Source organism: Zalophus californianus, chromosome 14 (genome assembly GCF_009762305.2).
Source record: "Zalophus californianus isolate mZalCal1 chromosome 14, mZalCal1.pri.v2, whole genome shotgun sequence".
NCBI classification, from domain to species: Eukaryota; Metazoa; Chordata; class Mammalia; order Carnivora; family Otariidae; genus Zalophus; species Zalophus californianus.
Window position 1 is genome coordinate 53,517,267 of NC_045608.1, and position 13,293 is coordinate 53,530,559.

Sequence of the window (13,293 nt, forward strand, 5' to 3'; positions counted from 1 at the left end):
AAAAATATAAAAGGAGACATGGGAACTATATTTTGAAAGTTGACTAAATGAAAAACTGGTCCCAAAGGACCAATGAGTACAAGCAAAGGGAGATGATTTTTGGTTGATCCTCCAGCTGTTCAGACATGGAACAGGTCACTTAAGAGAGTGAGTACTAGATGAGGTTATTCATAGGTAAAGGAAATTAAAAGTATTAGGTTAGATTTGATAAGCTTTAAAACTATCCTCCAATCCTAGGTTTCTAGCTATAGAATTTCTGATACCTCTGTCTTCTGTTACAAGTTCTCAAACTGGACAATCTGACCTATGCTTCCCTTCCTTAGGATGACTGGACTCTAAATTCCTTTTTTCAGTATTGTTCCTATTCTGAGTGTGGCCCGGAAAGACCGTATTTTAAAATAAAACTCCTTCATATTCAACTGGTTCTTTTTTTCCCCACTTTTCCCCAGCATTATCTTAAAGTAAATATCAGTATAGCACTATATCTGGATCAAAAATTCCATATGTAACATAGAAAAATAAGGTAAACAGACTATTAAACAATATTTATATTGGGACATCCAAAATTACATAAACTATAATTGATATTTTTTAAAATATCACAAAGTACACATGTAGTTTAAATGTACAAAATACAAATACATTTTCCATTTACTTATGAAATCCCCCTTCTATACAGAAAACAGTCAACTCTTGATTATCTGAACTAAGCATGGGAAATGGTCACCTGACTACTACCAAGTGGCATACAATTCTATCTAAAAAGTTTGACAGACCATGAAAACTTATACCTACCCACTTCAACCCATAGACAACAATTAACATTACTCTAGAATTCTAGATTAAGAAAGGAGCAAATTAGGAAGAAACAACACTTCCTGAAAATTCAGAAGGAAAGGAAATCAAAAGAAAGTTAGGGAAAAAAGCCCACCCACCTAAAAAGTATGAGCTCCAAAAGGTGGCCATAAGAACAGCATGTTGAAAATGAAGGAAGGCAACCCCAGAGCATGTGGATAATAAAGAATTGACTGTAAGCATTCATAAGGAATTAAAATGTACAAGTAAAAAATTCTATTCTCTGCATGTCTAGCCAATCTAATTCAATTCTTAGGTAATTCACTTTTCATCTTTTAAGAAAAGATCAAGTAACACTGATGTTATATACCTGAAAGGAGTATGCATAAGGGATTATGTATTAGTTAAAACAGTGTTAAACCACTGAATTAAGAGCTCACATGCTGATGGATCAGAACTAGCCAGATTCCACAAAATAAATATTAACAATTCTACTAGTTAGATGAAGACATAAAAAAAAATTCTACAGTGATATCATTATGTCATAAAACTGAAATACAGCTTTTGTGGTTTGCTTCATTGTTGTTTTTTACATATACCTGGTTTTGAATACTATTTTTCTGGAGATACTGACTCCAAGGATCTGGTATCTGTTCATCTGATGCTCGATTAGATGTTCGAGAATTAATTTTAAGTAAATAGCAACCCTGAGTTCCATATTTCTGTTTCATTTCTTCATAAATTGATTCAGCTCTAAAATAAAAAATGGAAAAAAAGTTTGTAGTAAATGGAGAGCATACCTTAAGCAATAATAGATAGTAAAATAATGTAAAAATCATCCCCAAGAAAGGCAGAACAGAAAATCAGAGATAAAATAGTAAAAAAATTAAAACAAAGATCATGGTCCTAACTGAAATTTAGCTAGCTTGGTTATCACCTTAAAACAGAGTTACCAAGGGCGCCTGGGAGGCTCATTGGTTAAGTGACTGCCTTTGCCTCAGGTCATGATCCTGGAGTCCCAAGATCAAGTCCCACATAGGGAGTCTGCTTCTCTCTCTGACCCTCCCCGCTCTTGTGCTCTCTCTCTGTCTCTCATTCTCTCTCAAATAAATAAAATCTTTAAAAAAAAAAAAACAAAACAGTTACCAAAATGTGCTTCATGGAATAAAATTTTGCAAGATACTCCTACATTATTCAAAGAGAGGGTTCTGGTGGTCAAACCAGTTGGAGACAAAGCCAGGAGACCACGTCCAAGCCTCCCATTTGCAAATAATGTCTGCTGTGAATTTCCAAAGAATGGCTTCAAACTTATAGATCAGGAACTCTTTCAACTATGACAACCAGGCTTTGGGAAGTAAACTTTTGGAAATTCCATCTTACATAACAAACATTTATCCAAAAAAGTGCTAAACAGAAAAGTATAGCACCCCAAAACTTCGAAAACATCTTTCACCTCCACAGTTTACCCTTCCCTTGTCTTCAAAGGGACACAGTTCAAAGGAAGAAAAAGAGAAAATTGAAGAGCAGCCAAGGTATTTATTGCGTAAAATCCACCCTTTTTTCTTGGAAAATTTATAATAACCAGATCTATGAGTTACATCTCAGACGCAACAAAAAGCATTTTTATTTCCATGCTTTAACTAAACTATGCTAGTTGGTAGGTAAAAAGATAATTCAAGTGGTAAGACAGCCTAAGAACCAAACAGCATATTCTGATGAAAAATGAAATTTTAGTACATAGAGCCAACCTAATTTAAACGGTATCTTTTTAGTTAATTAGCCATCTAGTACAAAAAAAAAAAAAAAAACCAAACCCAGAAATCTTATATCATATTCAAATGTAAAAAATAGTACTAAACAAATAGCAGGCCTGACAAATTATTAATTCATATTTATACACTATAAAATTAAGACCGGATAAATAGGGGCACCTGAATGGCTCAGTCCTTAAGCATCTGCCTTCGGCTCAGGTCATGACCCCAGGGTCCTGGGATCGAGCCCCGCAATGGGCTCCCTGCTTGGCAGGAAGCCTGCTTCTCCCTCTCCCATTCCCCCTGCTTGTGTTCCCTCTCTCACTGTGTTTCTCTCTCTATCAAATAAATAAATAAAATCTTAAAAAAAAACTGAATAAATAAGTTATAAATTTGTATAAACAGATACAAGTATAGGTGTATGTATGTATATACACTTAAGTACAATAAACTGCTCACTTTACCAATGATACTGCTTAACATACGAACAACTGATCTAATCCTGAATTACTTAAATATCCTAGTTACAACTATTCAATATGAAAGATATATACCATATTGAACTGATAGAAATTAATTTTAATAGCCAGTTCAAATTATTTCTATTTATACAATATACCTTATCCACAGGCTACAGACTGTTTATGATTTCAAAAAAATCCCAAATAATAATTATTCCTCAGAAAAGTTTTTTTGGTTATAAAGGAAAATTTACAGGGTGCCTGGCTGGTTCAGTAGAGCATGCAACTTTTTTTTTTTTTTTAAGATTTTATTTATTTGACAGAGAGAGAGCACAAGCAGAGGGAGCAGCAGAGGGAGGGGGGAGAAGCAGGCTTCCCACTGAGCAGGGAGCCTGATGTGGGGCTCAATCCCAGGACCCTGGGATCATGACCTGAGTATAAGGCAGACGCTTAACCGACTGAGCCACCCAGGTGCCCCAGAGCATGGGACTCTTGATCTCAGGGATGTAAGTTCAAGCCCCACACTGGGTGTAGAGATTACTTAAAAATAAAATCTTAAAAAAAAAAAAAGAATAAAAATAAAAAAATAAAAAGAAAGGAATATTTATTTAAAAGATAATGGTATGTGCTCTAGAACAACAGCAAGAAACAATTATTTTACTGCATTTCCTAAATGGCACTGAGAAATCACAGTGACAGTTTGAAACAAAAGATTAATTTGATCCACATCTTCAATCAAAAGTCAACATAAACTCCAAAACCATAAAAATAAAACTGCATTTTATGTTATCTTATTTTTCAAGACTTATTTTTAAAGATAAGTTAATCATTTGTTCCAAAGATAAAAGGACTATGCAACTCACTAATAATGATTATTAAAGAGCACATAAGAAAGAAATGTCTCAATGTTTTTGAGACTGTGAGAATATCAAGGCTAAAAATATAAAGTGACAAGAGGGTGAAGAGTGAAAAAAGAAGTGTCTTTAAAAAACAGTCAAGAAGTGAAAAGTCAGAGAAAAACTGGGAAGGAGAAAAGAAAAACACAGGAAATAATTTAAAGTAAGAAATAACAGCTAAGACCTATAGGTGTAAAATGGCAGGCACTTTTGTACAACATTGTAGTAACAGAGATATATAGTGAAAGGAAAGTTTGGATATGCACATGAAATCTAACATAAGATGACTGTTGTCAAATATAACTCTGGAATAAAAGATATAGTTATTAATAAGCTTTTACTTTCTTAGATAAAAAATACATCTAAAATTTAAACAACCCATGTCCAAACTAATGTTTAGTCATTTAACAGGGAAAATTTTAAATTAAAAAAATAAAGCTTACCTCTGTTCATCTCCTGCACTTACATCATGTAAAAGTACATAATATTTAAGGGTATTTGGTATAAACCACTTGGGGTAGGAATAGTCACTGTTGTGCTGAATTCGATGCTGTTCTTGTGATAACTTTGAAAACTGTTCCACAGGTTCAGCTTCACTAGATGATGCTACCAACATACCTTATAAACCATATTAAGGTAATTATTACTTAATTAAGGTAATTATCACTTATCCTTAATAGGATAATATTTATCCTGTTAAAATAAAACTTTAAGGAGATTTTTCAAGCTAAAAAAAATCTGATTTCATAGATTTTCACTGCAAACACAAAATAATTCCTCCAACATTTCCAAATAATTCAAGGTTTTAAATCTTAGTTTTTTGTTAACAGTTTTTTAAGTCATTTACATATATAAGGGAATCCATGAACATAAAAATAAACAGTATTAAAATTATACATCAACATCCTCAACAACTCTGCTGAATCCTGTTCCTCCCCAATCCATCTCACTGCAATTTCCTATCTATCCTACCTCCTAACTTCTCTCTGCAACTTCATTAAGAAAACTAAAAAGCTATAATGGTCAGAAGAGGTTAATAGCTATAAAACGGGTTACTAAAAAAATGGAAAACTGTCTCTAAATATGAGCTTCTGCATAAGCAATTAATTTTGAGGCAATCAGCAAAAGCAGTTAACACTGACAGTTTACCTTTCCTCTTTGTAAAATGGCTTAGAAACTTATTAAATGTGGAATATTTGAGCTGGAGAAAAGTATTCTTACTTTGTATTAAAAAATTAACTTCTTGCAACCAATCTTGTATCTAGAGTGCCATTTAACAAAAACAACAACAAAATCTTGAAGCATCATCAATAAAAAATAATTTCGCCATTCTCCATATCCTCTCAATAATTTTGCCTTCATAGAACTATTTCTGAGATTGATAACTTCCAAAACATTTCATTTTAAGAAAACGCAAAGGTCAAAGGATACATGCTAAATAGTGGTTCAGAAATTCATGATCTGATGCTGGCATCGACTGAAGAAAGGTCTCTCTATAAGACTCAAACCATGGAGTAGTAGCTAAAATGAACAATATATAAAACAGTTAAAATTCCTCAAAAGAATCAATTTACAACAGACAATATTTTAAGTCCATACTCCTAAAAGGTGTGAAAGATAACTCCCAGCAGTAAATAAGCATTTTTCACTTGTACTTAAGGCTATAAAAATTTTTCACCTCTTCTTTAAGATTTCACCTCTTCTTTAGGGTTTATATATATATGTATTTGCAAAAATAAAATTGACTTATTCCTAAACCTATACAATGATCCCAAAACCTACTTACCTATTCATCCTTTAAATATTACCTATATGAGTAAAAAGATTCTAGAACTAAAGTTTCATGCCTCTGCCACTAGTCACGTTGTCACAAGTGGCTCTTCTTCATAAATATCATTTCAAAGCAATGGTTTCTCAACCAAGAGTGATTTTGACCCCCAGGAAATATTTAGCAATGTCTGGAGATGTTTTGGATTGTCACAACTAGGGATGGAGACAGGTGCTACTGGCTCCTAGGGAAATACATCAGAAATGATGCAAAACATCCTACAATGAAAAGACTAAGACAGCTCCCCACAAAAAAGAATTATTTGGTTCAGAATGTCAATAGTGGTAAGGTTGACAAGCTCTACCTTATAATTTGATTACTTGAGTATGACAATAACAAAACCTTTTAAATGAAATTTCAAAGTATACTTACCTTATTATCAAATATAAAGAGGTGTATTTTCACTTTTTAATAAATGTATATAATGCAATCCTTAAAATGTCAAACCTCTTTTGTTCCATGCTAAGCATTCTACAATTTTTTTTTAAACTTACTTAAAGTTAAGTCATTAGACTGGTCATTTCACAAGGTTTAAAGATACTATCTAAATCAATTTTACTAAAAGACACTCGATTCCGGGCCCCTGGGTGGCTCAGTCATTAAGCATCTGCCTTTGGCTCAAGTCATGATCCCAGGGTCCTGGGATTGAGGCCCGCATCGGGCTCCCTGCTCCGCGGGAAGCCTGCTTCTCCCTCTCCCACTCCCCCTGCTTGTGTTCCCTTTCTCGCTGTGTCTCTCTCTGTCAAATAAATAAAACCTTCAAAATAAATAAATAAAGACACTCCATTCCTAGCTATTTATGCTGATTACCAAACCTTTCATCTTAATCACTAAAAACAGCAAATATACTTTGTTCACATTATAATACTATATTAACCAACTGGAAGGTAAAGGGGAAAAAAAACCATTCATCTTGACCAAATAGTAATATCTAACCTGGTGCCATGTATATATATATATGTAAAATTTTCACTCCAACAAACACCTTATGAGAATAACTCATATATTGTTTAGGAGGGCTATCACTGTAACCATTTCATATTCATTGCTATGAGAGAAAAAGCATTCCCAGAAATATTATCATCTATATGAAAAGTGGCAAAAATTGGAGAATAAATGACAATACTAGTCTCTGTTACAAAAACCAATTTTCTAACCAATATCCTATATCTTCCCCCCCAAAACAGTGAAAATTAGTCTGTCTAGAAAATTATTGTATATTTTCACTCAGCACCAAGGATAAGAAAATTTGGTTAAATAGGAAGGAATCTTTACAGATACGGGGAAATGTTCTCTATCTACTTTATTTTTCTAGTTACTTTGCTGCTTCGCTGCTGCTTCAATTTAACAAATAATAGGTAAGTTGTAGATACATAAAAAGGTGTTTGTTTCATGATGAGGTTGAGGAGTTTTTCGTTTTTTTTTTTTTTTGAGGAGCTCTGAATAAACAAATTAAGTCTTCCAAAATGGCTATTCACTGTAACGCTATCTGTAATAAAAGACTAGAAAGCCCATACGCTCATTAGCAGGGGACTGGTGAAATAAAATATGGCACATCCATTAAAGGATGCACCATGTAGCTGTATAAGAAGGGGGAAAATCTTTATATATTACTATGAGGTGCTCTCGTGTGTGTGTGTGTGTGTGTGTGTATTTGTTAAGATTTCATATATTTATTTTTATTTGAGAGAGAGAAAGAGAGCATGTGCAGAGCACGGAGGGAGAGGGAGAGAGAGAATCCCAAGCAGACGGCACCCTGAGCATGGCTCCACCTTATGACCCTGAGGTCAAGACCTGAGCCAAAATCAAGAATCAGAAGCTCAACCAACTGAGCCACTCAGGTACCCCCAGGATGTATTTTTAAGTGAAAAAAGGCAACAACAGAAAAGTATACATTTTTGTATAAGAAAGGGAAGAAAATATACAGCCACACACGTATTTGGTTTACACTGTCAAAGAGAAACTACAAAAGGATAAATTTAATAAATGCAATTATACATAAAGGGAAAAAAGAGAAAAGAAAAGAAAGGGGAGAGGATAAAAGCCAGCCCTCCGTGAACGTACTGTGTTTTATAGTTTTGACTTTGAAACTATATAAATGTCTACATAAGTAAAAATAAAAATAAAATCTAATCAGAAAGAAAAAAAGCAGGGGCACCTGGGTGCCTCAGTCCGTTAAGCGTCTGACTCTTGATCTCAGCTAAGGTCTTAATCTCGGGGTCGTGAGTTTAACCCCCTCTCCATGCTGGTCATAGAGTCAATTTAAAGGGAAGGAAGGAAGGAAGGGAGGGAGGGAGGGAGGGAGGGAGGGAGGGAGGGAGGGAGGGAGGGAGGGAGGGAGGGAGGGAGGGACACATACATACACAATGGTTGAAATAATACTTTCTAATTACTGGTGCAAGATACCAGGTACTCAACTAAGGATATAAGGATTGAAAGAAAATTTTTAAAATATATATAGTAGAAGTGGGTTTTATCCTTCAGAAAGGTCACACTAAAGTTGATACAGTAAGTTTTCCCTTTAGCCACATGTTTCCTTGGGGGGCTAATTAAGAAGTCCTCCTTCAGTTTTTCTACTGAAATAATCAACAGCATCCTTCCTTTTTTTGCTTTTTCAAATGATATTTTTGCAGAAAATGGGAAAAATGATAGGTTAAAAGATTTTTGTTAACAAAAGACTTATTTAACACTGACAATTCTCTCACCTTAAAGATTATCTTGTACTTATTTTGAAATGAAATCAGCATTTTGCTCATACCCCTTTTCCATCTCCACATGTTTTGTTTGAAATTGAAACAGCAACCATGTTATCCTACCAGTTAAAGTTTTTCTATGCAGAATGTACTTTGTCTTGGTACGAAAGGGTAAAGAAGGAAGCTAGGAGCTGAAAAACATAACGCTCTATCCTCCACCCACACTCACAAAATGCAGCTTTCTCTGTCTCTTTTTTCTTCCCTTAGTGCCAGTAACTTGGGACACAATCATCAGTGTGCCCAATACATATCTAACAAAGGTTGCCAACAACGAGCTAGAGACCTAGCAACTCTGGTCCTTGTCGCATTAAAAACCATTAAGAGAAAAACACTGGATATCCTAAATAAAAACATATGAACATCATCTGTATATTACATTTTTTCCCTTCCTAATCATTCACAAAAGCTGAAATTGCCAGCAAAATCACTATTCAAAATAAACAAAAAGAACTAATAAATATTAACAAATTCCAAATAATGTTGGCACTGACAACTATGGAACTTTAAACTGTCGTAGATACACTAAAACATATCTTCAGAATGAAAATATTCAAGGGAAAAGAATGAAATAATTAAATGTTGTATAATTATTTAATTCAATAAAGGTACAGCCTCAAGGTCAAAAATATTTGACACTAATCAGAAAACATGGCTTAATTCAGAGGATCTTAGAACAGGAAAGTTATAACAAACTAAAACTAGAACTATTATGTAAAATTTATTAGCATTTCTCGAATCATTAAAAAACTTTAATATGAATAATTAAATACTAACTTCTTCTGTTTCAAAAACTCCCTTGAGAACTATTTTGTGACTATTTCCATTCAAGTCTTTTCAGAAAAATCAGCAAACATCAAAATATTCTAAAGAGATGTTTATTTATGCCCAATTTTTAAATGTTAAACTTCTGACACCACAGATTTTTTTAAGTAAATTGTCCTCTTTTTAAACTATACTCCTTTTGGGTGCCTAGATGGCTCAGTTGGTTGAGCAACTGCCTTCGGCTCAGGTCATGATCCTGGAGTCCCGGGATCGAGTCCCACGTCGGGCTTCCCGCTCAGCTGGGAGTCTGCTTCTCCCTCTGACCCTCTTCCCTCTCGTGCTTTCTATCTGTCATTCTCTCTCTCTCAAATAAATAAAATCTTTCAAAATAAATAATAAATAAATAAATAAACTATACTCCTTTTAACCCTTAGTATATCAAGAAAAAATAGTCACTGTCATTTACCATTGAATCTAATTGATCCTTGATATTTTATTGTATTTTTTATTTACAGAATTACAAATAAAGGCACACTAAAAAAAATTAGAAATTTTTTTTTAAGATTTTATTTATTTATTTGACAGAGAGAGACACAGCGTGACAGGGAACACAAGCAGGGGGGCGTGGGAGAGGGAGAAGCAGGCTTCCCGTGGAGCAGGGAGCCCGATGCGGGGCTCGATCCCAGGACCCTGGGATCATGATCTGAGCCGAAGGCAGACGCTTAACGACTGAGCCACCCAGGTGCCCCAAAACATTAGAAATTTTAGTAAGAGTTTAAACATAGCAAACTCAAATTTGTATTCCCAGCTTTCCTTGATTTAAAGACACACATGCCTCAATTAGGCAATGTCCCTTGAATACAACTAACTGTTCATGGTCATTCATTAACCTGGAACATATCCATCATGTAAACACTGATTCCAGATTCAAATACATCTCTAAGTTCTAGTTTATCATTACTTCTTTTTTTAAAAATATATTTTATTTATTTATTTGAGAGAGAGAAAGAGAGAGAGAGAATAAGCACATGAGCAGAGGGAGAAGCAGGCTCCCCACTGAGCAGGATGGCTCAGTCAATTAAGTGTCTGCCTTCAGCTCAGGTCACATCCCAGGATCCTGGGATTGAGGTCCGCATTGGACTCCCTGCTCAGCAGGGAACCTGTTTCTCCCTCTCCCTCTGCCTGCCACTCCCCATGCTTATGCTCTCTAATAAATAATAATTACGGGTACCTGGTTGGCTCTGTCTGTAGAGCATGTGACTCTTGATCTCAGGGTCTAAGTTCAAGCCCCACGTTGGGCCTAGTTTACTTAAAAAAAAAAAGGCAATTACTAAGTCCTAAAAAAAAAAAAAAATGATAAGAACTGAGCCCAATATTTGGCTTTGAAATAAAGAAGTGAATAATATTTAATCTTAATATTGTAGACAGTAAATATTAACCAAATTTCTGTTTTAATAATCACAATAGACATTTATTTAAAGTAATACATTTGCAGCCCCTTTAGTTCTAAATTGTATATTTCAGGTTTATTCAACTTCTTAAAAATTTTTGAGGGCAGCTGCAACCAAAGATTTCAACTCCATGTTATTTCTTTGCCTATTCTTCTCTTTTCTTTCCCAAATAACTTCTTTCAGATATGGTTCAAGGTAGAATTTATCCTCCTCATATTTTGTCTACTGCTCTTTAGGCAAGATCTGATGCCTCACGGTCAGGTCCAGTGCCCTCTTAATGCGAAACATCCTGTCGTTCTAAAGGTTCTCAGGAAGCCTTCTTATGGCCTCTTTCACATCGTCATTCTCATATATTGTATCATCTCTCATTAACCCGTTTATTGAACCCTGCAGCACTGTAGTACCACTTTCGAATACCCTCCAGCCACTGGCTTGATGCTACAACAGCAGGCCTGCTAGCCATTTTGACCCACGACTACAGCATTCTTAACCAAAAATTTTGAAAACTACATTAGGAAGATGGGAAAAGGACAAGAGGGAATAATTAACCTAAATCTTCATCAATTATAGGGCGCCTGGGTGGCTCAGATGGTTAAGGGTCTGCCTTCAGCTCGACCCAGGGTCCTGGGATCGAGTCCGTGTCAGGCTCCCTGCTCAGCGGGGAGTCTGCTTCTCCCTCTGTCCCTCCCCACACTCGTGCTCTCTCTCCCTCTCTATCTCTCTTGCAAAAATAACTAAAATCTTTTAAAAAAAAGAAAAACTTAAAAAAAAATCTTCATCAATTATAATGAGAAATCAATAAATAACATTTAAAATTGATTAAGCCATAGCCAGCCATATAGAGATAGTACTTAAAAATACTAAACAAAGGGACACTTGGGTGGCTCAGTCGGTTAAGCATCCAACTCTTGATTTCAGCTCAGGTCATGCTCTCAGGGTTTGTGAAATCAAGCCCAGCATCAAGCACCACACTGGGCTCTGCACTGGGTGTGGAACCTGCTTGAGTTTCTCTCTCCCTCCCCCTCTGCCCCTTCCCCTGCTGGTGCTCTCTCTCTCTCTCTCTCTAATAAATAAATAAATCTTAAAAACAAAACAAAACAAAACAAAAAACGCTTAACTAAATACCAGAGGAAACCACTAAAAGAATTGGTGGGGCAGGGACGCCTGGGTGGCTCAGTCGGTTAAGCATCTGCCTTCAGCTCAGGTCATGATCCCAGGGTTCTGGGATGGAGTCCTGCATCAGGCACCCTGCTCAATGGGGAGCCTGCTCCTCCCTCTCCCTCTGCCTGTAACTCCCCCTGCTTGTGCTCTCTCTGTCAAACAAATAATAAAATCTTTAAAAAAAAAAAAAAAAAAGAATTGGTGGGGCAGAGACTCAGGGAGCACATCACGGTTGTTTTCTCCTTGTAAGTCTTTTCAGCATTTTATCTATGTGCACATATCATTTTGATAAATTTTTTTTAAAGTAAAAGGTACTGTGGGCTTTAGAGGTTAGGAAGATATTTGCAGTATAAAAAAAATATTTTTGTTTTTTAAATATGATAGTTAATCCCGCTCTGTGCCCCCTTAGCACTCTGGCATATCAGATATGCCACATCCCTGTCATAGTGTATTATGATTATAAGATATTGTAAATTAGAATGTATTATGATTACTGATTTAGATGTTTATCTCCCCACCAGATTATGAACTCATATAACGTCTTATTCATCTCTATCATTGCAAAGCAAGGCATATAGTAGGAAATCAATTATTTGTTCCAAGAATCACAAAAGTGTTAAAGACCCTATGAAACAGAATCACAGGATTAAAGTTCTAGGAAAGGCCTTAAGAAAGAATCTAAATAAATTCTCGTTATCAAAAAATGAAACCAAGTCTGAATAAGTGACTTATTCAAATTATCCAATTAACTAATGACTACAGTAGTATAAAAACTTAGAGGACTCTCTGGCATTTATTGTCCTTCACATTTCAACATGAATTTTCCCTGGTGACAGGGGAAACAACAGTTCAAATTCCAACACTTACTCTCAGAAATACCCCAAAATTTTGTCTTGTGTTAAAACATATTATGCCAGGAACTGCTCAAAATACGTAACCTAAAATTCAGATTCTTTTAATATGTAAAAGATAACCATAATATTCTAAACTTAAAAAAATCAAATTAACTTTTGCTGGAATTAAAGCTAATAACATAGAAAGATATCTAAACCAAATAATTCTACAAACGTTTCTAGCTATACAAGTGCGACGAACTAACTTCACGACCTAAAAGATACCACTTAAATTCGCTTTGAATGTTTAAAGAAATGCAAGCAGGTGCTAAAAGAATTAGATTATAAATTATACCAACCTAAAAAGATTATTTTATTAGGTTGCTGAAATATCCTGATTAGATGATATACTTTTAATCTTTTCCCTCTAAAAGTCTATTCCATTTCCCTAGCCTTTTTCATACTAGAAGAGTCACACCAAACATTGCCAACTCATTTTACATATTAATATATTTTACCTACCAATCTTATTAAGAAAACATTTTACCATTTAAATCAGATTAATAAACACTTAAAAAAGATTAAATATTTATTCATGTTAT

At 34.9% G+C, this 13,293-nt stretch overlaps 1 protein-coding gene and 1 pseudogene across 7 annotated transcripts in view; both read right to left on the reverse strand.

Annotated features, from left to right (window-relative positions):
• TRAPPC8 (trafficking protein particle complex 8) overlaps positions 1-13,293 on the reverse strand; it is an 87,975-nt gene that overhangs the window by 66,564 nt on the left and 8,118 nt on the right. For 6 of the 7 annotated variants that reach the window (XR_003516958.1, XM_027576499.1, XM_027576495.1 and 3 more), the window contains exons 3-5: positions 5,335-5,424; positions 4,347-4,521; positions 1,395-1,548 (exon numbers count right to left, since the gene is read on the reverse strand). Coding sequence is in view for 6 of the 7 variants with exons in the window: in XM_027576499.1 (XP_027432300.1) it covers positions 1,395-1,548; positions 4,347-4,521; positions 5,335-5,424 (419 nt within the window). In the remaining variant the exon portion in view is untranslated. Of the gene's footprint in view, positions 1-1,394; positions 1,549-4,346; positions 4,522-5,334; positions 5,425-13,293 lie in introns of those variants that run through there. The other variant, XM_027576500.1, reaches the window with a different exon arrangement.
• Positions 10,785-11,160, reverse strand: LOC113912990 (annotated as a pseudogene).